This window comes from Gossypium hirsutum, chromosome A11, assembly GCF_007990345.1.
Source record: "Gossypium hirsutum isolate 1008001.06 chromosome A11, Gossypium_hirsutum_v2.1, whole genome shotgun sequence".
In the NCBI taxonomy this organism is placed as follows: Eukaryota; Viridiplantae; Streptophyta; class Magnoliopsida; order Malvales; family Malvaceae; genus Gossypium; species Gossypium hirsutum.
The window spans coordinates 7,914,849-7,941,914 of NC_053434.1; the positions used below are offsets into that span (position 1 = coordinate 7,914,849).

Sequence of the window (27,066 nt, forward strand, 5' to 3'; positions counted from 1 at the left end):
ACTATATTTGCTTTTGGATTTGTATAGATAAATGATATTATTAATGAATACAAGTGAAGTCCCTTTTTTTTTTTTCTCATTCTTCATTTAAAAGAACGGTTTTCCATCGGAAAATAATTAAAGGAAAAAAAAGGCAAGTATCTCTCTCCACCGAGGGAGAGAGTTTCCTATTACCGGCAGCGGCTAACGAAGGTCTAAAAGGCCTTCTTTCGGTTTCAGCTTAAGAATGGGCTTGGTCTTGACCCACAAACCTCTTCCTCCTTTACCAGGAATGTTTAAACAATCGAATTCGATTAATATTTAAATCAAATTATTATTAATTGAATTATTTAAAATATAAAAATAATTAATTGTTAATTGAATTGAAATATTTCAATTAATTTAATCGATTAACCGAAATCTATATATTTTTGTCTTTAGAAACACGTCATAAATCTTGAAATTCAATTAATTACCCAGTGAAAATGACAAATAAGACATTAGAAACAGCTTTAAATAATATATATTATTTATTTCGATTAATTATTTAGTTTCGTATCGAATTAACCGATAACTAAAATTTCAAAAATTATTAATTGATTTTCGACCAAACTAAATTCAACCACTGTTCTATTAACTGAATTAAATTGATTAGATCAATTAATTCAATTTTAACCGAATTGTGTACACTCCTAATTATTATGTTTCCCTAAACTATCATTTGGTCATTGAACGTAAAATTCCACATAAACTCCATTTTATTATATATTTTCGGTAAATTTAATTTCTTTTACTCTAATTTATTTATTTATAGTCTTTCTACTTTTTGAAATATATATTTTTAGTCCTGATTTCAACTTAATTTTTCCATTAATTGTGAATATCATTTGGTATGACTAATGTTTTTACACTACACAATGATGATGTGACGTATAAATGTTGTTTTTTTTAATTAGATAAATATTATTTTTATTTTTATTTATTGAATATGCAAAAAGTTATCCAATTGTAAAAAAAAATCAAATTGTATGTATCACATCATCACATGTTTACGTTAGATTATTTGATATAATGAAAAAAAAAAGTTATAGAAATGAAAATATACAATCTGAAAAAGTAAAGGAACTTAAAATTATCAGTTAATGATAGAGAAATTAAATCCATAAAAATGTATAATATGAATACCTTATATAGAATTTGACCATACAAATAATACATAAAACTTGTTATCATCGAACAAAGATTGAAGGAAAAAATATTTCAACCACAAAGGGTAATGTTAGGAGATGAATACGGGCGTCGTCAAGGAGGGCTAGCAGGGGCTGGCCTCCTCAATCTTTCAAGACTTTGTATAATTTTATTGACAATGGTAAAATTATATTTCACTCTTAAAATTATTATCGCATTGATAAAAAGAAATATGTAGAATTGTATTTGGCCTCTCAAAAAACAGTTTTAATTTAGTATTACTTTAAATTATACATTATTTATTAGTTAACTCTAAATTTTTAATTAGTCAGATTTATATATATTGTATTTTTGTAGAGGCTGCTAAAAGAGCAAAAAGCATATGATGGCAAGGTCCTTGGACTCTGGTGCAACCAGGAATCTTCTTAATTTAGAGAGGGACCTTAAAGTGGTGTGGTCCGGGACAAGAATATTGGTGAGTGGATTACTGGGTTTGCAAGGAGTGTGGGCTCTTGTTTTATCCTGCAGGCGGAGCTTTGAGATTTGTTTGATGGTTTTACATTAGTATGGGCTATGGGATTTAGACAAGTGTCCTTTCCGTAACTTTTAATTTTTTATTTTAGTAAAATAATATATTAAATATCAACTAATTAGGGGATAGAAGCGAATGTGATTGATGTTGTGTACGAATGGCAGCAGAGTAAGGCGAATGTTATTATGTTTTATAATTGTTTTATTATGATTGTATAATTTTAAAAGTATTTTCATTGGATTCGTTTCCCTTTAATTTAATTTTTATTATCTATTTTTAATATATTTAATTTTTTAAATTAAATAAATATCCTTCAAAAACATAAAATATAAACTTTTTTTATGATATATGATTATATTTTCACGATTTTGATCGTGGTATATATATAACACAAATAAATATAAAATGGTAATTTTTTTTTAGAATGAAGCGGGAGAGAATAATTAAGTAATTACCATAATTACTTCATTCGCACTGTACAAAAGAAAAGATTCACGCACCTCATCTCCCATCCCCACCTCTATATCCACTTTTAAAAAGAAAATTCTACTAAATTTGAAGCAGTTTGAAATCTTTTGAACAATTTGAGTGTCAAGTTTAATTTAAAAAAATCGAATTTGATTTAATATTATCTATTGGACAGTTAAATCCTAGTTTATTTGGTATTAATATTATTATTAATGTAAGAAAAAAATTATTTAATTTGAAGTCGGGTGGTTTGAAATCTATTGAACAGTTTTAGTTTTCTCATCCCTATTCAAGTTTAAGTTAAGAAATTTGAATTTGATTTAATATTATCCATTAGACAGTTTGAGTTTTATCTTTATTAACATTAACATTGTTATCAGTATAAGAAAATAAATAATTTTAAGTTAATATATTAAAAAGAAAAAAAATAATTTGGATAAGTGCCAATCTAATTCATTTTGCTTAAATTTATAATACATTTTTGGATATAGTTTTATTTTACTCATAAAAACATAAATATATAGATCTAGTTGCAGCCTAAAAACTTTTCTTTCCATCTCAACCATGTTTTGTTTCCCTCCTTCAGTCGAGGCTCAGCCGCGGTTTTCCTTTTTTTCTCCCACCCCTCTGATCTCTCAGCCGTTGCTTTTTTTCACTCATTCCTTCTCACAAACCACTTCTATTTTACGGCTCTCTCTCTCTCTCTCTCTTTATTTGTTCCTAGTAATTGGATTTTGCCTAGTTATTAGATTTCTATCTGTACCCTAGTAATAAAAAATTTGCCATCTTTTTTTTTCTTTTATATAGAAGCATGTTGGTTTGTGAATAAAGCTTTCCCAGCTTCAGAGTTTCCCATGTCGATTTATTTGTCATTAACATATTTTTAAAATTTATTATTTCAACAGAAAAAACTTAAAATGAAGGAGTTGAATTTTAATTTGAATCAGATGTGAATATTTGAGTAAGCTGAAATTGAATTTCCAAGAGTGTAATTGGGGTTTTTACATTAATAATACAAAAAAAATTACAAAATAAGGTGGAAAGTAAATTATTTACAAAAATAGATAGTTTTGAACAGAAAAAACAACAACACTACCTATAAAAATAATATTTTAATAAAATAAAAAATATTTTCCAAAGAAGGAGGCGACACCCTTTTTTCACATGTCATTTTACTTTTTTATATTTTATATTTTTTTAGTGTTATGTTTATATTTTAATTTTATTAATAAAAGATGCTAAATTACTTTATTTTATAATTATAAATTTGTAATATTTAAAATAATAACTAAAATGATAAAATTTTGATAAATTTGACATAAAAACATTATTGTAAACTTCCTAAATAAACATTTTTAGTGAGTTTTTATTTTGGTCATCATTTTTTTTTTAAATTTCATTACTTTTAGCCATTTCACCGTTAAAATGTATTTGGCTACCAACCATAATTTCAATATGACATTTTTTTTATTGGTAAAATAATAAATTTAACTGCTAATATTTTACATATTAAAATGTATTTGATCACTAAATAAAATGCCAATGTGGCCTTTTTTTTATGGGTTTAATAACAAATTTAGCCTCTAATATTTCACACATCCTATCAAATTAATTCTATTTTTAGAAAATTCAATACATTTCACTCTCAATGTTTACACGTTATCAACTCAGTTATTATTCTAAATATTAAAAAAATTATAATTATAAAATATTAAAAATATAAAATAAAATGATTCAACCATTTTTATAAATGTTAAAAATTTCTATCACCAAATAAGAACTCATTAAAAATCTTGAGTGATTGTTTAGGTAGTTTATCTAGTAGCGGAGTTAAGGGGCTGACAGGGTCTGATCCTTAAAATAGAAATTTTTTCATTTAGGCTATTTTATAATTTATAAAAATTTAAATTAATAATAATAAAAAGATAAAAAGATGATTTAATATTTTAAAAATATAAACTATAAAAATGGTGACATTGCATTTCTACTATCGTAAAAAATGTAAAATTTAATTTCAGCTTCACCCAAAAAAAATCTGATGTTTTTATGTCAAATTTACCAAAAAAAATTAAATTGATCATTATTTTAAATATTAAAAAAATTATAATTAATAAATTTTTTTAAAAAATATAAATTTAAAACAATTTAAGCTTCTTTACTAAATAAAATAAAATTATAAAAACTATAAAATTTAAACATAAAACTAAAAAATAAAATGAAAAGGGTACCGCGTCCTTATTTGGTGACACCCCTTTTGAAAATTAAAATATTAATTTATTATTAAAATACATTTTTATAGAATATCGCCTCACAATATTATTTTTTATTGTTCATTTATTTTTGTAATTAATATTTTCCTTATTATTAATATAAAAAAACCCCGAACCTGGAATCAAACTTTTTCATTATTCGTAGCTCAACTTGAATGGATTACGCATTAGCCTTTGTGCTTCAATCTACCATCCAATCAAAAAAATCAGGTCACGCTAAACAAAGAAAAAAAAATTATGTAACAGACAAACATAGCGAAGTTACATACAGAAAGAAACCAAACAAAGAGAAAATAAAGTTTTTTCTGTATATTTTTAAAATTAAAGTAAATTGGAGCTGAAGCAGAGTAAAGGCACGGATTAGACCCCTTTTTCTTCAAAAAGAATAAAAAAGAAAAATTATAGACAGAGACAGTAGAAGACAAGAAACCCTTTGAGTTCCAAAAATGTCAGATAGAAACTGAATCCCCCTCCCTCCCTCCCTCCCTACCCTTCTCTTTCTCGTCATCTCCATCTTCTCCAACGCTAATCCATGAATCCCAACAAAACCCAAGACCACATCTTCCATCAACACCATGCTATGGGCCCATCTTCCCACATCATCCACTCCCATTCACAGCCCTCCATTCCTCTTCACGATGACCCTTCCTTCTCCCTCCCCGAAATCGTCCTTTTCCGCTCCTCTCCCTCGGCCGACTCCCCCACCCCTTGCGATTCCGATAACGACGATGCCGCCACTGCTCACCCCCCTCTTTCCTCCACCCCTTCAACTGACCTAACAACCCCTTCCCATCAAATTACCAATCAGCCCCTCGGCTACATTAGCCCCGAGCCTCACATTTCCTCTCAGTTCTACACCTTCAACGCTGAGTCTCATTCCCTCATGATCCGTTGCATCCGCGAGCAGCGTTTGGCCACACCAGCTGAGATCCGAGCCGCCACGCCGCGCTCCGTCCTCAAATCCTGGCGCGCCGTCTGGAAGGACCGCAACGAAGACACTGCTTACCTAACTGCCTGGAAGCGGATCCAGGACAAGCTCACGGCTCACGTCGACCCCAATTCCGGTAACGAATTCCTTTGCTTCAAAAACAATTCCAATCAATTCGTTTCCCATGTTAATCAATGGCAAGATATCGTTATGAGTTTCCACGGAGACGCCGATTTGAAGCACTTAGGGCTTAAAGAAACAATAGAGAGAATTAAACAAGTTTGGACTGTAGGTGCTAAGTTCTACGGTATTCCCGAGAGTTACATTAGGGGTTGTGTTGCGGCGTGCCCTGTATGCAATGCTTCCTCGGGCTCTGCTTCCAGGAGCAAACGCCGCCGTTTTGAGTACACGGAGTCTTTTGACGTGCCTGCAAAGGAGGTACCTCATAGGTTGCAGCAGTTGGCTGCAAAGCACAAGGTTGTGCTCTGTATAAGACAGAAGTATATAAGGTATAAGCCCTTTATGGCTGAGGTGAAGGATTATGCTTGTCATCGAGCTGGGGAGCCTGCAGCAAAGAAGTCAAGGATTTTGAAGAGGGAACCTTATGCATCTAAGAGGTGTGGTTGTGGATTTAGAATTAGGGCAATAGTGCCAATTGCCAATTATAACGAGAAGGAGAAGACATTTGTATATCAAGAGGAAGGGATGGCTGTCTTTAAGTTGTATGCGGTACACTCCGGGCATGAGCCAGGGCCACTAGACGGGAATGCAAGGATTATGCATAGGGTTGTTGGGCATAAGGGAGGATTTGTGATGGACCAAGATATGGTTTATGGGGTAAGTGAGGATTTGGATAGCGAGGGGTTTGGGTTGATGGGAAAGGAACAAGGAGACTTGCAGCTTGCCATTTTGCAGCAGGTGCGAGAGTTGAGAGCTGAAATTGGGTTGTTAGAAGGGAGGATCGGCAAGATTCCTCATCAGTTACTGGGTTCAGTATCTAGGGAGCTGTTTGAGATTTTAAATAAAGTTAGAAGTTTTGGAGAAGAGGGTCCAAAGTCAATTGGATTGCTGTCTGACAAGCCTCATCCTGATGACTTGTTGGTAGAAGAAAATGATTTGGCGCACTGGGCTGATGACCACCATGATCAGATATATGGGGATGGAAAGGATGCTGAATTGATTGAAGATGATGATGACAGTTTTGGAAGGACACTTGGGGATGTTGTTCCTTGGGACCAAATGAGGACGGATAGAAGGAGTCAGAAGGATTTGATGAGTGAGCCTTGTAAGATGGATAAGTGGTTGAAATGCAGTGATTTTGACGAGAAGAGCATTCTTGACTGCGAGGATACTAAACTAACCAAGTCCATGAGACATGATGATTGCATAGGGACAGATGTAGGTCTTGTTGGCATTCAGGTTGATAGTTTCTACCAAGATAACCCCAAATGGTATGATTCTCCTTGTGGATTAGATTCCAGCACAGACTGTGGTGACAGTGGATTTAGACATGGAGAGATTGTGTAGACTCCTGATGAGCTTGGTTAACCCACTCTAACATAAACATGAATTTATATTGTCCTCTTCATCCCTTCTCACAGCTACCACTGGATTGTACATTTATGTATACTGATGATTGGAGCTTCTCACAAGCTTGTAGGTGTCGTGTTTGGTTCTGTAAAGTATAGCCAATTGGGCTCATCTGCACATACCTTATTCATAACTATTTGTTGACTGTGTTGTGGACATTCATGACTCTTAGTTAGCTTCTCATATATTACCTTCCCTACTTGGTGGTAATATAACTATTAAAATTCAACTAATGTGCCTCTTTAGAGAGTTGCTGACATGTTCTCATAATATACTTTTGTAGTTTATTATAACAAGATTAAGGCTTTGCAACTTATGCCCTGAGCATGGCAGGGAGTCAGACCAGGATTTTGGCCTGCAGACTGAGATTGTATGTGAGTTTATAGTTAAAATTATGTTTGTGTTTCTTATGCCATCTATTGAATGATTTAATAATACCTCTCCAGGGCTGACTTTTTAAACTTGAACTGCTATCTTAAGACATGATGCATGTTTGCTATGTGATATTTTTCAACTGAAACTATCAAAATAACAAAATTATGACTTACTAGGCAGTTTATTATTGGTGGGCTTTCATTGCAGTTAATAGATGCGGGGAACAACCCTATTTTGACAAACAGTTGGTGCCTTATCTATCTTAATTTACAGGATCTCTCATGCATAGGTACCAAATATGTGTGGTCTTACATTTCTTTCTCTGCAGGTATACGCCATTTTGTTGTAAAATTATGGTAGGTTGCCTGTTTTCTATAATGCAGTTATGCTTCAATTATGTTGAGACTTTTGGAAAGGCATTTTGGTTCATCGAAGGTGTCCATATCTAATGGTTTTCCTGCATGGAAACCATTTCAAATGTGATGCTTTCTTATGTAATTGTTTTAAATTGGTTAATTATCCATTATCGATACGATGCCTTATGTATATGTTTCAAATAAGTTAATTGCAGTGAAAGGAAATACTGCTTGCTTTGATAAAAGTTATTAGATGAGTCCAGATGGTAGATAAACTCAAGGCTGATTCATGTCCCCAGTTGCATGGGAGAGAAATAGGTTGAATATTTGAGGCTTAGACAGTGTTCTTGGTTCTAGTTGTGTTTCTTTGTGTAGAAAGCATGAGAAGCGACAAGATGTTTTGATTAGATGACTATATAGCATATAAAGGCTGGTCTTTAGTTTGGTGGTGCAGATTTCAGATTGAACTGAAAACTGGTTCATATTTTTTTTATCTAGAATCTATTTTAGCTTTGCAGTCAATTTCATGAGGAATTGATGTCATCATCTTTCTCCTTTTTAACTTTTTTCCCCACATCACATGCACGCACTCATATATATATATATATCTCCTTTTGGATTGTATTTATAACTAAATTGAGCACTGACTGGATTAATATCATGAATGCCTTCCATTTTTGAAGGACTTAAATATACTGCTGTAGAAAGAAAGAAGAAAAGAAAAGAAAAGAAAAAAAAGAGAGTTCGATTTCATTAGTTTCCTTCCAGAATCAGGAGTAGTTAAGCAGGACAAAGCCCACTAAGGGTTATGGGAGTTTACAACAGATGAATCAGAAGTTTTTAAGTGGAAGTAGAAGGGTGGAATCGGACACCTGGGAGATATCTGGAGACGAATTCCCTGGTTAAAACTTGAAGCTCCTCGTTCTCTGCAACTTGGTCAAATGAATTTGGGAAACTTGTAAGCCCAACTGAAGTCTGTTGTGGCGGATCAAAGTGTGTGGACATGTTAGAAGAAGACATCAATTCGGATCCTATTTCCGATGAGGATGGAGGATGACGCTGCAACGTAGAAAGACGGGCCTGGGTGTAGGCTAATTCCGCCTGTAAATTCACTACCTACAAATATCATAACGTAATTGTTTAACATTACAGAAACTTGATTTTTCACGGTTCAATTCAAGGCTGATGTAGGATGAAACCGTGTAGAAAATTTAAAACTAAACAAAGGTTTTCGATTCCATTTCCGAGCAAGATTACGAACACTCAAATTTTAGGTGCAAAAGAAAAGAAAAAAGATGGGATCCCATTCCTCTTTACTCTATTGCTTTTAATGTGTATGGTTTGATCACCGTTTGAAGTTAAAGACTTGTATATTTTCCTCAAAAAGAGAGAAGAAAATGGACTTAAACGGGATCAAATGAAATATGAAATTATCTATTCATTTCCTTTGTGGGAGATTTTGTAATCAACATAAATATCAGGCCTACCGTGAACATTACAATCACCATACTATTTGAGGCAATTAAGATTTAGTTAGAGGAATGGCTAAGCCTTCTGTGTAGCCCCAATAAATAAAGAAACAACATATGCAAAACCATATAAAACAGAGATAACTACTCCAAAAAAAAAAAATTATATAAAAAATACTTCAAATAAAACAAAACTGAGAATGTAACACAATACATTTTCAATATTTAATTTTATACAAACTTTACGTAAATTTTTTTCATCTAATATCATTTAATTGTTTATAAAAAAAATTATATATCTTTCTGGGTATTAAAAATTTGATGTAATTCAAATTAAACAACACATCTAGCTAACTATTGTTTTATCTATCTTCAAGAAATTTAGAATAGTCAATATTAACATGATAATGGTATCCTACCTAATTAAAGCTTCACCTATACATTTACTTAAACCATTTATTTAAGTCACATCCTTAACAGGTTGATATTACCCCTCAATTAAATCTAAATTTAATTAAAAAAATTATAATTTTTTTTATAATAATAAATATTATTTTATTTTTATATTTTTATATAGATACTAAAGAATAAGTACATTTCATAATATTTCAACTCAAAAACTCATTATCATTTTTAGTCAGCTTTTACCATTTCAATTAAAACCATATTTAATTTTTATAGAAATTCTTTATAAATTTGTTAAATAATTCTTTTTACCATGATGTAGTACTATTTTTCTCCTTTCGTATATCTGCCTAACATATGAAAGTGGAAAAAAGAAAGAATAATATTCTTAAAAATATATCTTGGAAATGATGGTTAAATACTAATAATAATTCCCTAAAAAGAAAAAAGAAACCCTCAAGTTGTAAATTATTAATTAAAGACCCTATTTAATGGATGTGATGCAGAAGAATAGCTATCCATATTTCATGTGGAGTTTCTCAAAAGGCATTTCACGAAGAAGATAATCCTTACAAGTAAAATCAAAGGAAGATTTGATTTTGTTGAATGAAGTTCACCATGATCGAACCTTCACATGGTAGGACCCATGAGCTTCTTTGAAAGCAAGAACAAAGAACACACCCATCAATTAACTACATTTTACTATCCTCTCTTTTTTTTTATTATAAATAAAAAGGGAAATGTAAACAAAGTCAAATCCAAAACTATTTGAATATTTCTCGAGTTGCTAAACTTATGCTTGCTGGCTCCGGCAAGCAACCACACCCACTTTGCCATTCACCACTACGTGTGGCAGCCGCCAGCCGGGGGAAACCGCAGTTAGTATGACTCTTGGGGCGCAATTTCAATTAAAAAAGTGTTGTTAGCCAACGAAAAAACACCACCTTTCCAAGTGAACTACGCCCGAGTTTCATCACCACCGTTATCGAGTGATCGATGTTTTTTGAGGGTAAACAAAGCTGTGGGTGATTAGGCTTAACTATTTTATAATCACAGAAGCCAAGAGAAGCCTACTACCAGGTAGGGGCTGTCACTATGAACGTGCTAATATTAGGTATTTATTACCAACTTTTTTATTTAATTTTTGGTGTTCAAGAAATATTTATTGGTTACAAATGTGAAAACCTTGACTAACTAGATTGCTTCCCCTGTCCAATATATGTATATAATATTTGAGTCAGTTGTCAAAATTTTACCAAATGGACTGCGCGCTCCAAGGCACACGTTTGCATGAACATTGAACCTGTGAAGAACTTTCAGAGTTTTGGCCTTTTTCAATTATGGGGTGTTCTGGTTGGACTTGGAGGCCTATCCTATGCTACGAAACAGCTGGTTAGTTTATGCGAAATCTGGGTATAAGAATTTTTTTCAAACTAGCTAAGTAGCCCTGCTGCATGCAATTGCTACCAGCTTATTAGAAGAATCTGAAAGAATTAAGAAATAAATATTTAGAAGTTAACTGTAAAATGTTTAGCTGCATGCATGCCAGCATGTCTGCCATGGCTTCCTATGATTGAACAGAATTTTGAACTAAGAAAGAAGAGAAAAGAAAGCAAAAACACTAAACCTAATGCTGACAATGAATGTTAAAATAGTGATGCGATGATGTCTGGAACTGGGAGAGAAATAATTAATACACAAAGAAAAAGGAGAGAAAATCTAAAATGAAAGTAAGAGGGGAGGGCAGACCTGTTGTTGCAGGGTGAAGAGGTGGCCGACGCAGCCATAAACAGGGTCTCGAACCCTAGCCAAAGCCTCATAACAGAGGGTAACGACGGCATCGAGGCGCTTGTGTACGGGTATCCGCTGCAGCATCTTGGAAGCATTGCTGGCACCGTAAACCTTGTGGACCGCAGCGAAGTGAGCCATCCCTTGGTCGGAGTCAAAATAGGGTGCAAATATGCACCCTTTTACGCACTTTCGCCTAAGGAATTTGCAGGCACCACAAGGCCCTCCTCCATTATTTCCACTCATCTCCCTCCCTTTCTCTTTCTAAAAGAGATTATTTCTGCCTTTTACAAGTAGAAAACTGGGTGTCGTTTGTTTAACCAGTTTTAGATAAGAAATATGTTAAAAGCTTCGCTACTCTTGAGGCTGTGGGTCATTTACCAAAAAGGAAAAAAAATTACTGGTAGTTCCATCCTTTTTCTAATTCTAAATAGAGGGATAGTGTTTTCTAAGCAATGCAGTTAAAAGTCTAATTTTTTTTATATAAGTGATAGTAGTAAGGGTTGTCAAGAGAGAACTAAGTATAATTTAAAAGTCTCAAATACAAATCATGATTAAGTATATAAATCTATACACTTATTAATATATAAAATTATTTATTTTCATTTTTAAGAAATTATAGAATTTCATGTTAGATTCATTGACACCCTAGAAATTTATTTCAAATGCTCGTATATATAAGCAGCTTATGTACATTTGAATATTCTACTGCAATGGACGTTTGTTTGGATTTTATTAAAGTTTAATTATGTAGAGATTGTTAATTATTAGTAGTAGATACTGTTTTAAAAAACGAACGTGGTATTTTGGGATAGAAACTTTAAAGCCACGGCAAAGCAAAGTAGAAGGTAAGAAGTGGAGCAGCAGCTTTGCTTGCGTGAAGCAAACATAAATACATATATGCGGTGAGTGGCTGGCAGTCTCAACTCAACTATCAATTTGTCATTCCAACCCTACCACAGGTGCGAAACCCACGTGTGACAAACATCCTTTCTCATTTCTATCATTCATCGTCTCTCATCTCCTCGGCTCTGACTACTAGAGCTTTTTTTTCACACAATTTTGGTTGAAATCAACGCCGTTTTATAACAGATATAGATAGATAGATTAGTGCTGCTGATTTTTCACCTTTGTCTTTGATACAAGGTCACAGCCTGCAATGAGTTTAATATTTTAATACCAGGTTGTTGTTTTCACCAGTTTTATATGGCGAAATGATTAAAACAACGTTAAACCATAATATGTTATAAGGCTAATTATTGTTTCCAGAGAATCACGTGCTAGTTATGGAGTTGATTGAGGTGATTCTTTTGGGGTACATGAAATGAAAATAGTATAAAGGTGGTTCGTAAGTCATTAATTTGATTGAACTAATATTTGAGTTGAATTGGCGCATCAAGGTCCCACTCTGTAACATGGACTTGGAGGCCATCCCTTTTTACTTTGCTTATTATTGTTGAACACAGAATTCGGGGAAGATATCGTGTGAGTATGTCTAACGTCTCTCGCTGTCTCACTCTCATACGTACTTTTCACCTTTTTTGTAATTATTTTCTTACTTTTATGGCAATGATTTGTCTAGCTTTTACGGTTGAAACATCACTTGCCCTATAATTCATCATGTACCGACATGGTGGTAAATTTCTCTTAACATTGCCATATGTATGTGTATATATATTCATACGCATGGCTACCCAGTCAAGCACGTTGAATGATTAATCGTAGAGAAATAGTGTCGAGAAACAAATTCCTCACTTCAAATTTGTGGAAGCATAACTGATAGAAGCTTTAATCATTAACACAACTCCTATAATTAGAGTATAAAAGACAAGGTTAAGAAACTACCAACAATTACGACCTTAGCAAAAAGTGATCAAGCCAGTCGAAAATTAGGGAATTGAAGCCTCCTCTTATCCAAGCTCCCCACGGTTTAATGGCAAGATTGAGGCTTATAGAATTTTGTGATCTTAGCTTAGAATTATATCTTATATAAATCACATGTGGATATTCTCTAAATATATTTTGATTTAAGTCTTAATATTTATAGGTCTTATTTAGAGATGTTTTAATTATTTGTCCAACACAATACATTCTAATTATGATTATTTGAATATATTCTTTATAATTACAATTATGATTTCATTTGTGATCTAAAAAATTAATTAATCATACTTCTCACCTATATTTTTTAATTATTACTCCTTTCACTCTTAAAAGAAAATCTTCTCTCTTTCTTAAACTTTTTATACCTAGCCTTCTAGCTATATATGGTTAGAGCAGCAAATTTAGTGCAGCTTTTGTAGATAAGAGGGCTACTGAAAAATTCATCAAACCACAAACCAAAAGTTTCAATAAAATTTGCAGCCCTGGCTGCTGTTATGAAAGCTGAACTTGAAGCTAAGGTCTGAGTATTGCTTGGCAGCGTGGTTATAGAAGAATTGTGGCGGAATGTAACAAGTCTACAGCAGTTCACCTACTGGAAAATTATGCGGGAACCGATCAATTGGATAGGCAGCTGCTGCAAACACAATGGGAGATTCAAATCTCGTAGACGAGAATCATGCGGCAGATTCAAGTAGACAAGTACAGAAATACAAAGTTGCAGACATTATTGAAAACGCCATTAGCTGGTATATGGAACATACTCATTGAGGATGTAATGAATATTAAGTATATGCTAGGTTGTGATACTTGGGATCGTGTAGTTCTCCTTTATTATGAAAACTAAAATAAAATTGTTGCTCTGACTATTGTTTAATGGTGAATAAACCTGTGATCTAAAATAGTAGTGCCACCTAAACAAAGATTCTTCAAGTGGAGCAAGGTCTGCCGCCTAAACAAAGAACAATGAGACATGAAATAAGCATAGGCAGAACAAACATCATTTCTCAGTATAACTGGATATTCACATAAGGGTGTTTGAATTCAAAATCAAACAAGTAAAGTCGCTTTAATGTCACTAATATTTAATTACTTAAATCATTCCATTTCAGGATATGTTATGAAAAGAGGTGAGACAAACAATTCCCATGCAAAATAACAAAGCGGATATTCCTAAACTACAATAATTCATCAAACACAATTTCGATTAATAATTCATTTTCCTCAATATTAGACTAATTTAGACCATTCATAATTTATAAAATTTTAAATTGATAATAATAAAACTACATTATAACCCCTTAAAATGATAAAAATTTAATTTAATTTTTTAAAATTATTAAAATTTAAACTATTATAATGATACAATTATATTTTTACTATAATAAAAATATACAATTTAATTCAGACTCCCTCAAAATAATTTCTGACTCCACATCTGTTATACCCAAATAAAGTGGACATGAGAAAAATGGGATGTAAAGCCCAAAGGCTCCATTAACATATGGATTTGATGAACATTCAAAATGGGAGGTATTATTTGTCTTTCATTTTTTTAGGTATTCGGCTTGCTTCTAGGGAAAGACAAATCCACAATTTTCCCTTGAAAGCAGTTTATATACAAATTGGGATTCCTTTAAAGAAAATTACAAATTGAGAAACCTTGTGAGTTAAATATAATTTGGGGGTGGGGCGAGGAATTTAATTTTAATTATTTTTTATTTTTAAGTAAATAAGATTTCTTTTTTTTAGTTTAGAGTTGGGCGAAGTGGGCTTATTTTAAAATTTAAATTCGATTCAAATTTTTTAAATTTTACTCCAATCCTTTCACCGAAACTCAATTTTTCAAAAGAAAATTTGACTCTGATAAATTGGATCAAATTAAAATCCATAAAAATTTATAAAGAATTATTTTAGGTTAGAAAATAATAAAAATGTAAAAACAGAAACATATATAGTCTTATAAAGAGGTGGTAAGATTGAATTCAAATGAAAAAAAGGATTGATTTGTTTTGATTTTGATTTACATTTTTTAGGGTATTTTGGTGATATTATTGATCAATTTGGTATTATTTAATTTGTAACACCAAATTCAATCAAAGAATTTTTTACAATATTTTATTTTTTATTTTCTAATGTATTTCTATAATTTAATTAATTTTGTTAGTGATATTTGACTCATATCATCTATCTATAATATTATTTAATTTTTTTATTGAATTAATATCATGAGAATAATCTTATCTTTTATATTTTATAAAATAATATTATGTTCGGACTTAAATCTAAGACAAAATAATTTCAAAAAATTTTAATTTAACTATTTCAATCAAAAGCTCAGCTACTTTTTATGCCAATATTTTTAATAAATATAATTTTTTGTATTTATTTCACCTACATCATATGTATGTCATAATCTAGTTAAGTTAAAGATTTAGCACGGCTTAAGCATTAAGCCACGAAATCAATAATTTTTGACAATTAGAATTGAATTACAAAATTTTAAAATAATAAAATTAAATTTACAAGTTTTTATATTATTTAAGTCCTTGATTAAATTGATGTCACGAGTCAATCAAATATTAATTCGACTAAAGCGATTACAAAAATTTTAGTTTTTAGTTAAAATAAGTTATATTATTTACATGTGATAAGATTTAAACTTGTAGTATTTACATCATTAAAAAGTTAATTAAAAGAGGAACTTACATTTAAAAAAGTTATTCACTATTTCACTTAAAAAAATATCCTTATGTTTTTAGATAAAAATATTCAAAAGTTAAATGTTTTTATATATATATATATATTAAAAATAGAAGTTTTTTAAAATAACTAGAAGTGGCACAATTTTCAATATTCATTATATTGATCAACTTCCTTTTAAAAATATCATTAATTTCTTCTCCTACACGTCTGATGGATTAACACAATTTTTAATTCATAATTTCAGCATAGACTTTTAAATGTTGACTTTCTTTTTTTATTTTATTTTAAAAATAACTTTAAAAATTTTATATTGAGTTTAGACACTTGAATATGTAGTGTTGATAAACGCAAATTTATGCGATTACTTTATACACAAAATTATGTGACCTGACATAATTAAGGAATATTGAAGATTAGATGAGAGATGCTAGTTCGAATCTTAAAGTAGATATTATTGAGATGGATAGTCTTTAATTTTAAAACATGACCAATATGTTAATTTAAGTTTAAACATGACTAGTATACTTGATTTCTCACTTTGGTCCTTAAATTTTTTTTTGCTCATCTCAGTCCCTAGCATTATCAAATGTTCTTAGTTCTACCTATAAATATTATTAGACATTATCAGTTCAGTTTTTTGGACGTTAAAAAAAATTGGCCAACCAATCATATGCTGTTCGATATTTTTTTTACTCGTTTAGATTTTTTTATACTAATATTTTTATAGTAATTAATATTTTTTAAAAAGTATAAATTTTGTAATTATATAATAAATTTTACAACCAAACGCGATATAAGAAATTACGTAAAAAAAACGTAATTACTACTTTAAAATTAATGATACTTTTATTTATTTCCTCTATGCTTCCTCAACAAATCTAAATCTAAATCAAATCACACTGCAATATAAACACAAGACCTTAAAATTCTCGATACCTTATTTTGATATTAAGCTAAAGTGTAATAGAAAAAAGTAATTTCAATATTAGCATTGAAATTCCGAGCTAAAATCCTACCACTCGTGATTTATTTTGATATGTGGGATTTGTTAACTTAAGTTTAATTAATTGTGCAATAATTGTGACTTCCGTCATCAGTCATTAAATTAAATGTTAAGAGCACATAAATCGATCGTGCTTCCCTTATCCAGAATTTTAACTACTAATATAAAATATTTATCATAATAACATATCTTTGAGAAATTACTCACGCTTGTCATATATAATATAAAAGTATTTTTTTTAAATTTATTGGATTTAAATCTCAAGCTTTTCTTAAAAAAAGAATTAACTTTATTATATTATAAATATTGATTCAATTTTGCTTTATAAACCTTTATTTTTAGTATAATTAAACTTGAAAAAGAAAAAGAAAGCAATGCAAGAGTCCCGGCAGCCAGAAAAGAGAAGGAACTTCCTATTTCGTAACGCCTCGTCACGATGCCGCAATTTACTTTTCAAACAATAGTAACCGTAGCCGAAGCCCACAGCTAAGAGAGGGGCATTTCAGTCTATTGGCTCTCAAACTTGGACTGACCAGAAAAGAGAAAAAAAAAATCAAAGCCCGATCTGGATCTGAAGACTGAAGCAGCCTCTCTGCTTGGCTGCGTGTACCAAAACAAGTCACTGTTCTCCTTGCCTTCTCTGGGCTCCGTACTCTTTGCACTTCGTTTTCCCGTTTCTTGTGCAATTAGAACAAACGCTAACCCTGTGGACTCACTGAGTCAACTCGTTTCCAGTCCTTACTCAGATAATTCAGCCTGCCACGAGTAGAGACAGATTAAGGAAAAAAAAAAGAACGGACCCTATCATTTTGCTATCCATTTCCTAGATCCGAGTTTATAAGCGAAGTGCAATATCCGACTCGGGAATGGCTTCTGCGGAAGCCGATTCCCGGATGAGCCAAGTGGTAGTCCCGGCCCTTGAGAAGATCATCAAGAACGCTTCATGGCGGAAGCACTCCAAACTTGCTCACCAATGCAAATCCCTTCTCGAGAAACTTACCACGAAGTCGCCTTTATTTCCGTCAGATTCGGAGCCTGATAACTCGATCCCTGGTCCACTCCATGACGGCGGCCCAGTGGAATATTCCCTTGCTGAATCGGAGTCCATTCTCACCCCTCTGATCAACGCATGCGGAACCGCTTACAACAAGATCGTCGATCCAGCTGTTGATTGCATTCAGAAATTAATCGCCTACGGTTACCTACGCGGCGAAGCGGACCCCACTGGAGGTCCCGAGGCTCAGCTCTTGTCAAAATTGATAGAATCCGTCTGCAAATGCCACGATTTAGGGGATGATGCTGTTGAATTACTGGTTTTGAAAACGCTCTTATCGGCGGTAACATCTATCTCACTGCGAATTCATGGTGATTGTTTGTTGCAAATTGTGAGAACTTGTTATGACATTTATTTAGGGAGTAAAAATGTGGTTAATCAAACGACAGCAAAAGCTTCCTTGGTTCAAATGTTAGTGATTGTTTTTAGGAGAATGGAGGCTGATTCATCAACCGTTCCAATTCAGCCAATTGTAGTGGCTGAATTAATGGAACCTGTTGAGAAATCCGATGCGGATGGATCGATGACTCAGTTTGTTCAAGGGTTTATAACCAAAATTATGCAGGACATTGATGGAGTATTGAATCCAGTGGCACCGAGTAAGGTTTCTTTAGGTGGTCATGATGGCGCATTTGAAACTACCACTGTTGAGACCACTAATCCAACTGACTTGCTGGATTCTACTGATAAGGATATGTTGGATGCAAAATATTGGGAGATTAGTATGTATAAGACAGCATTAGAAGGGAGGAAAGGGGAGTTGGCAGATGGCGATGTGGAGAGAGATGATGATTTGGAGGTTCAGATTGGGAATAAGTTGAGAAGGGATGCCTTTTTGGTGTTTAGAGCGCTTTGCAAGTTGTCAATGAAGACACCACCGAAAGAGGCTATGGCGGATCCTCAGTTGATGAGAGGGAAGATTGTGGCGCTTGAGTTGTTGAAGATTTTGTTAGAGAATGCTGGAGCTGTATTTAGAACAAGTGAAAGGTACCTTTAACGTCTTATCTGATTTTTTTGATTATTTTAATCTGCCCTTTGAAAAGTTTCTTATGGTTAGCTGTTTAATTGTCGATTTGCTTTGCTGCTATGTTCTTGGAAAATGTGATATGCAACTCTTGATACAGTACACCCTCTTAATATTAGTTTGCTGCTAGGCATTTAGTATGTGCTAGAGGATAAACATGTTCCAAGTATAGGCTATATCCAGAGACAACTATAAGGCATAGGCTCTTAGGTATCGAATCTTGGAGGATTGGCAAAAGCATTAGAGCATTTTATTGGGTTTGGAAACACCTTAAGTTGCTTTTCATGTCGAGGAGTATTAAAATAAATCTTGTTAGTGTGGAAATTTGGTGAATATTTTGATCTTTTCGTGGTAACCACCTGGGCACGCACCCATGAAAAATTTAGCAAATTTCTCTGGATGGTTTTTTAAGGAGTCTTCTTTTTGACCATTTTTGTTTCTTCACCTCTGTTTATTTTAGAAAGGTATGTTGCATTTGCTTGTTAATTTCAACAATCCATTTTGTTTGCCTTCATAGTGCAGCACAACCTTTACACTCTGTTTGATAAGAAGGATGGAAATGAGAAAGGAAAGTTGAGTTACAAAACAACAAATCTGATTTTGAATCCCAACTGTATGATTAATAAATTTTCCTTCCATATCTCTTTCCATCTTCCCTACCATTATTTTTTGGTATTTGTGAGTTTTACTTTATTCTGATGCTGAGATCACTTTAAGAAAAAAAGTTGAAAGTTAACATGGGGGTAGTACATATAATCTTGTCCATCTCCTTAATTAGAATTGACATAATATTCTATTGCTTTCCCACATTTTTTAGTTTTTGTTTGCTCAGAGTACCTGTCCCGATACTACCTTTTCCTGAATTTGAAAATTTTCTTCTGGTGGATATACTTGTGCTGGTACAGGTTTTTAGGTGCCATAAAGCAATACCTGTGTTTGTCACTGTTGAAGAACAGCGCTTCATCTCTTATAATTGTTTTCCAGCTTTCTTGCTCCATTTTCATTAGTCTAGTCTCAAGGTTTCGAGCTGGCCTGAAAGCCGAGATTGGAGTGTTTTTTCCTATGATTGTCCTCAGGGTCTTGGAAAATGTTGCTCAACCTAATTTTCAGCAAAAGATGATAGTTCTTCGTTTTCTGGACAAGCTTTGTGTTGATTCACAGATCTTGGTAGATATCTTTATCAACTATGATTGTGATGTCAATTCATCAAACATATTTGAGAGGTATCTTCAGTACTCTTATAATAATGTCACCAAAGTTAACATCAAATGTTTGGTAGATGTTCATGACTTCTGCATATTTCTCATTCTTTTTCCATTATGGTTCTTTATAGAATGGTCAATGGACTTCTAAAAACGGCTCAAGGTGTTCCTCCCAGTACAGCTACAACGCTGTTACCACCTCAGGAAGCAACCATGAAACTTGAAGCTATGAAGTGTTTAGTGGCTATTTTAAAATCAATGGGAGACTGGATGAACAAACAGTTGCGCATTCCAGATCCTCATTCTACTAAGAGATTTGAAGCTGTTGAGAACAGTTCTGAGCCTGTAAATGTCCCCCTGGCAGATGGTAATGGAGATGAGCCTGTTGAAGGATCAGATTCTCATTCTGAAACCTCTAGTGAAGCTTCTGATGCTTTATCAATTGAGCAACGTCGAGCTTACAAGCTTGAGCTTCAGGTATGTATGTAGATGATGTATGGTAAAGTGGTCTGACTTTATCTCATTTTAGCTAGTCATCATTCATGGGATCTGATTTAAAATTTGTGGCAGGAAGGTATCTCACTTTTTAATCGGAAGCCTAAGAAAGGAATTGAATTTCTAATTAGAGCAAATAAGGTTGGTGACTCCCCAGAGGAGATTGCTGCTTTTCTTAAAAATGCATCTGGTCTCAACAAAACGTTGATTGGTGATTATCTTGGAGAAAGGGAAGATTTATCACTGAAAGTTATGCATGCCTATGTTGACTCCTTTGACTTTCAAGGCATGGAGTTTGATGATGCAATTCGAGCCTTTCTGCAAGGCTTTAGATTGCCTGGTGAGGCACAAAAGATTGACCGAATCATGGAAAAGTTTGCTGAGCGTTACTGCAAATGTAACCCGAAGGCATTCATCAGTGCTGATACAGCTTATGTCCTTGCTTACTCTGTCATATTGCTCAATACCGATGCTCATAACCCTATGGTCAAGAACAAGGTGCATATACATTCTCTATCTGATCCGATTGACTTCTAGTGCAAGAAAATTGATGAAGTTCTCCCTTTCCTATTTGAAATGTGCAGATGTCAGCTGATGATTTCATAAGAAACAATCGTGGTATAGATGATGGAAAAGACTTGCCAGAAGAGTACTTAAGATCATTATTTGAACGGATATCTAGAAATGAGATCAAAATGAAAGAGGATGATCTGTCCGTGCAGCAGAAGCAGTCAGTGAATTCCTCAAGAATATTAGGTTTGGACAGTATCTTGAATATTGTGATACGCAAGCGTGATGAAGACCAACATATGGAGACCAGTGATAATCTTATCAAGCACATGCAAGAACAATTTAAGGAGAAAGCTCGGAAATCTGAGTAAGATCAACTGGATTTTAACTTTTCATATTGTGCTCTCTTATATGGAGAGATTCCTGTTTGACCGTGTATAGTTAAACTCATTTTATCTGTGCCTCTTCTTTTTCTAAAATATTTTTATGCATTTATTTATCATTTGAAAAGGGCGGAATTTCAAGGAGTACTTTCATTTAATTTTTTTACATGGTTTAAGCTAAATTAATACTTTGAGATTTTGTAAACATTATATTCAATTTCCTACATTTTTGCTTTTACCCTGTCACACATTTAACAGGATTTTCTCCCATGACTTAGCACTAAACATGTTTTGAGAAATATGGTTTTTCCTGTTTGGAGAAGAAAGCTTGTTTTTGATTATTCCTTGATTTCTTTTGTACTTGCAATTTGTAGGTCAGTTTATTATGCTGCTACAGATGTAGTGGTTCTGAGATTCATGGTTGAGGTGTGCTGGGCTCCTATGTTGGCTGCCTTCAGTGTGCCTCTTGACCAAAGTGATGATGAAATAGTGATAGCATTGTGTCTTGAAGGCTTCCGCTATGCAATCCATGTGACTGCTGTGATGTCCATGAAGACTCATAGAGATGCTTTTGTGACTTCATTAGCTAAGTTTACTTCACTGCACTCTCCTGCAGATATCAAGCAGAAAAATATAGATGCTATCAGGGTTAGTATTTTGGTTCATCTGCACTGATAAGTTGTTTGTTAGCTTCATGGATTCTTAATCTGAAAATTTTAGTAGTGCTTAATTTATGTTCTCCACCCCCCCCCCCTTTATCTTATCTCATTCAAGTGCTTGTAAACTGGCAAGCTATGTGATGCCGTATATTCTCATCAGCAACTTATCATTATTATAGCAATTGCTGATAGTCATTGTAACCTTTGGTATAGTGGTGACAATGATGGTGACTTGCCAAACCTCACAAGAGGAGTGCTATTAGGGCAAGTTTGCCTTACTTAATGTGATCATCCTGATGTATTCAATGAATGTATTCTTTAAAGCAAAGGTTTAATAAGTACCCTTAGAAAGCTCATTAGTATGATCCAGTTATTTGAGAGAAAAATTTCACTTGCTTGTAGATCTAACATTGAATTTTCCATTTACATTGTTGATAGGCAATAGTTACACTTGCAGATGAAGATGGAAATTATTTAAGAGAAGCTTGGGAACATATTTTGACGTGTGTGTCTCGGTTTGAGCATTTGCATCTATTGGGGGAGGGTGCTCCTCCAGATGCCACTTTCTTTGCCTTTCCTCAGAATGATTCAGAAAAATCTAAGCAAGCTAAGTCAACTGTACTTCCTGTTTTAAGGAAGAAGGGACCCGGAAGAATTCAGTATGCTGCTGCTGCTGTGATGAGGGGCTCATATGATAGTGCTGGTATTGGAGGTAATATTGCTGGGGCAGTCACATCTGAACAGATGAACAATTTAGTTTCTAATCTCAACATGTTAGAACAAGTTGGTGAAATGAACCGTATATTCACACGTAGTCAAAAATTGAATAGTGAGGCTATCGTAGACTTTGTTAAGGCTCTCTGCAAGGTGTCCATGGAGGAGTTGCGATCTGCATCTGACCCTCGGGTTTTTAGCCTTACGAAGATTGTTGAGATTGCGTAAGATTCATTCCACTTCTCTTCCTAGGGCTTATTTAAATGCTGTATATTTGTTTATATTCTTAACTGTTAGTTTTCTGATATACTGACAGGCATTATAACATGAACCGGATCAGGCTTGTATGGTCAAGCATCTGGCTTGTACTCTCTGATTTCTTTGTGACTATTGGCTGTTCTGAAAACCTGTCAATTGCAATTTTTGCAATGGACTCTTTACGGCAGCTATCAATGAAATTTTTGGAGCGAGAAGAGTTGGCTAATTATAATTTTCAGAATGAATTTATGAAGCCTTTTGTCATTGTTATGCGCAAGAGCAGTGCCGTTGAAATCCGAGAGTTAATCATCAGATGTGTTTCACAGATGGTTTTATCTCGTGTCAATAATGTCAAATCAGGATGGAAGAGCATGTTCATGGTATTGAATTTTTAATAACTTAAACTTTTGTCTTTATCAATTTATTACCGAACTGATAAATCTTTTCTCAGGTTTTCACTACTGCAGCTTATGATGACCACAAAAACATCGTACTGTTAGCCTTTGAAATAATAGAAAAGATTATTCGAGACTATTTCCCATTCATCACTGAAACTGAAACAACCACCTTCACTGATTGTGTGAATTGCCTAATTGCATTCACCAATAGTAGATTCAACAAAGACATTAGTCTCAATGCAATTGCTTTTCTACGTTTCTGTGCCACAAAGCTTGCAGAAGGGGATCTTGGCTCCTCGTCAAAAAATAAGGACAACGAATTTGGGAAGATTTCTCCATCTTCATCTAACAAGGGAAAAGATGGAACACAAGATAATGGAGTGCTAGTGGATAAGGATGACCATCGCTATTTCTGGTTCCCATTGTTGGCTGGTACGGAATAATGAACTAGTTGTTTTTATATCACAATGCATTTGAAATTGCTTGAGTTTTCAAAGTTGTTTATCCTAATACTTTACAAATGCACTCTGTTCTAAAATTGCATCACATTTTGATCCGCAGGTTTATCAGAACTCAGCTTTGATCCAAGGCCAGAAATTAGGAAGAGTGCTTTACAAGTGTTGTTTGAAACTTTACGGAACCATGGTCACCTCTTCTCACTACCTTTGTGGGAAAGGGTGTTTGAGTCTGTGCTTTTTCCAATATTTGACTATGTGCGTCATGCTATTGATCCATCAGGTGGTGACTCACCTGGGCAGGGAATTGTTAATGACATTGATGAACATGATCAAGATGCATGGCTCTATGAGACGTGTACTTTGGCACTCCAATTAGTTGTAGATCTTTTTGTGAACTTCTATAATACTGTCAATCCTCTCTTGAGGAAGGTTCTTTCATTACTTGTAAGTTTTATCAAGCGTCCCCACCAAAGTCTAGCTGGTATTGGAATTGCTGCATTTGTACGTTTGATGAGCAATGCAGGCGATCTTTTTTCAGAGGAGAAGTGGCTGGAAGTAGTTTCTTCATTAAAAGAAGCTGCTAATGCTACACTTCCCAATTTTTCTTTCATTGTTAGTGGGGATATCATGGTTGGAAGCAATGGTCATGCTTTGAACAGCCAAAGCAATGAGGCTTCTGCTGGTTCTGACACATCTCATGGAGATTCAGAGAGCTCGAGAGCACAATGTGTTTATGATCTTTTATCTGATGCCAAGTGCCGAGCTGCTGTTCAGCTTCTATTGATTCAGGTAAGATCTCTCTTCTAAATATTGAAAAACTGATTGAAACCTTTCCTCATATCATAAAATAAGTAAAGAAATGGAATGGAGTTAATCTTCCATCTCTCTCTCTCCCTCTCTTTCAAAAAAATATTTTTTTTATAAATTTAGAGTTAGTTGAGGGAGGATTCAAACTTTTGAAAGGTGCCATACCCCTCCCCATCTAATGCTTAAGACATTTGTAGCATAAGCATGCACCTTTGACTTCATGTCTCTTCTAATGCACTTTGACACCTTTAAGTTTTAGATGATGGCCTTGGATTTTTATGGTTCATCCAACTATAATCTTTTGGAATTAGTCCCCCTACTAAGTGCATCGAGTTTTAGAAATGTTGATAACTAACAAGCTGTTTAGCTTAACCACATTGTCAAAGTTATGGAACAAAGGCTTGAATTTTGTGAAGATAATAATTTTTTTGGATTGAAAGTTTCTAAAACGAGCAAGCGTCACTGTTAATTGACCTTAGAAATGAACAGCTGCTATCTTTTCTGATTTTTTAATGTTTGTACTGAGATCTAACTAAATAATAGGCTTATTCTATGTTTGAAGTGGACTAACTTCAACCCTTGGGTGTTATTCTGCAAACAGGCGGTGATGGAAATTTACAACATGTATCGAACTCACCTTTCGGCTAAGAGCATCATAATCCTCTATGAGGCAATGCATGATGTGGCATCCCATGCTCACAGGATCAACAACAATACTATACTACGTTCCAAGCTTCAAGAGTTTGGTCCCATGACTCAACTACAAGATCCTCCATTATTGCGCCTTGAGAATGAGTCGTATCAATTTTGCCTTACATTCCTGCAGAACCTGATCTTGGATAGGCCTCCAAGGTATGAGGAGGCTGAAGTGGAGTCCCATCTTGTGGATCTTTGCCAGGAGGTATTGCTGTTTTATATTGAAAGTGCGCGCTCTGGACAGGCTTCTGAAACATCTGCCAATGGACAAACTCAATGGTTGATTCCTCTTGGTTCTGGGAAACGAAGAGAATTGGCTGCCCGTGCACCTCTCATTGTGGCGACTCTCCAGGCCATTTGTTGTTTGGGAGAAACCTTGTTTGAGAAGAACTTACCTCAATTCTTCCCTCTTATTTCGAACTTGGTAAGTACTGAGCATGGTTCAACTGAGGTCCAGGTAGCTCTCAGTGATATGCTTAGTTCCTCGGTTGGTCCCGTTCTGCTGCGATCATGTTTGTCCTGGTGAGATTTGATTGTATTTTGGATGTGTACGATAAACATGTGTCCCCCCCCCCCTTTTCTTATCTAGCTCCATAGTTTTATTTCCTCCTATAGGTAATAACTATTAACGAATACAGTGTTAGTGTATGAAAAGAGTGTTTAGAGTTAGTTTTGAATCGGTTAATACTTCCCATCTTGCTGTGTAGTTATTACGTGGGAGAATAGCCACTCTATTCAGATTATATAGATATGATATTTTTTTTTCTATTGTTGTATCTCTCTTTTCTTTTTTTGCCTTTAACAAAGTTTCAGATCATTAATTTTCATGTAAAAAGGGACATTATTAATTACTAGAAATTAAAGACATCTTATTGTATATACACACTTCCTTTATGAAGTTGGTGCCTCATAATGTCCATCATTATTGTGTCCAACCTGTTGCAAATTATATTTTATTGTAATAGTTTGAAGGCATGCACTAAACCGTACCTTCACCTTTTTTACCCCCAAGTGTTTTTGCAATGAGCATTTTGAAGTAAAACGCAATCATGCTGTTTCCTGTTAAAATATTCAGTTCTTCTAAAACTGACGTTGTTTATCATCCAGGTCAAACACCCACACAATGAAAATAAGATAATTTATAGATAACAGAAAAGTAACTTCTCAAAGTTATCATCATATTGTTCATTACACAATTTCTTAGTGCGAGACTGAAAATCACACCATTCTTTACTTAAATATTAAAAATTACAATTTTCCAAAAAAATTGTTTCAGTTGAACTCAAAATATTATTACAGAAGATTCCTAACAAAAGTAATCAGCACTCCCGTATATGTGGGAGTGAATTTTATACAGGGCAATCAATTGCCCTTAATTGCCTTATAAAAGAGTTAATTTACAGTACTATTTTGATGATTAAAAGGCAAATCTAGTGCTTTGTTATTTAAATGGAACTTACACCTCGCTCT

At 33.7% G+C, this 27,066-nt stretch overlaps 3 protein-coding genes across 3 annotated transcripts; 2 read left to right on the plus strand and 1 right to left on the minus strand.

The window, feature by feature from the left end:
* Positions 1–4,719: 4,719 nt before the first annotated feature.
* Positions 4,720–7,935, plus strand: LOC107924278 (uncharacterized). The gene has a single exon (XM_016854639.2). The coding sequence runs from the start codon at positions 4,970–4,972 to the stop codon at positions 6,890–6,892; it is 1,923 nt and encodes a 640-aa protein (XP_016710128.2). The 5' UTR covers positions 4,720–4,969; the 3' UTR covers positions 6,893–7,935.
* A 480-nt stretch (positions 7,936–8,415) lies between these two features.
* LOC107924279 (LOB domain-containing protein 19) lies at positions 8,416–11,840 on the minus strand. Its single transcript, XM_016854640.2, has 2 exons — positions 11,310–11,840; positions 8,416–8,802 (listed from the first exon to the last, which is right to left on the minus strand). The coding sequence occupies exons 1-2, from the start codon at positions 11,592–11,594 to the stop codon at positions 8,527–8,529; spliced, it is 561 nt and encodes a 186-aa protein (XP_016710129.1). The 5' UTR covers positions 11,595–11,840; the 3' UTR covers positions 8,416–8,526.
* A 5,438-nt stretch (positions 11,841–17,278) lies between these two features.
* On the plus strand, positions 17,279–26,362 carry LOC107923843 (brefeldin A-inhibited guanine nucleotide-exchange protein 2). Its single transcript, XM_016853989.2, has 11 exons — positions 17,279–18,979; positions 19,922–20,239; positions 20,350–20,695; positions 20,789–21,211; positions 21,298–21,590; positions 21,981–22,254; positions 22,704–23,203; positions 23,296–23,617; positions 23,689–24,067; positions 24,197–24,882; positions 25,502–26,362. Exons 1-11 carry the CDS (start codon positions 17,805–17,807, stop codon positions 26,120–26,122), a joined length of 5,337 nt encoding a protein of 1,778 aa, XP_016709478.2. The 5' UTR covers positions 17,279–17,804; the 3' UTR covers positions 26,123–26,362.
* The last annotated feature ends 704 nt before the right edge of the window (positions 26,363–27,066 follow it).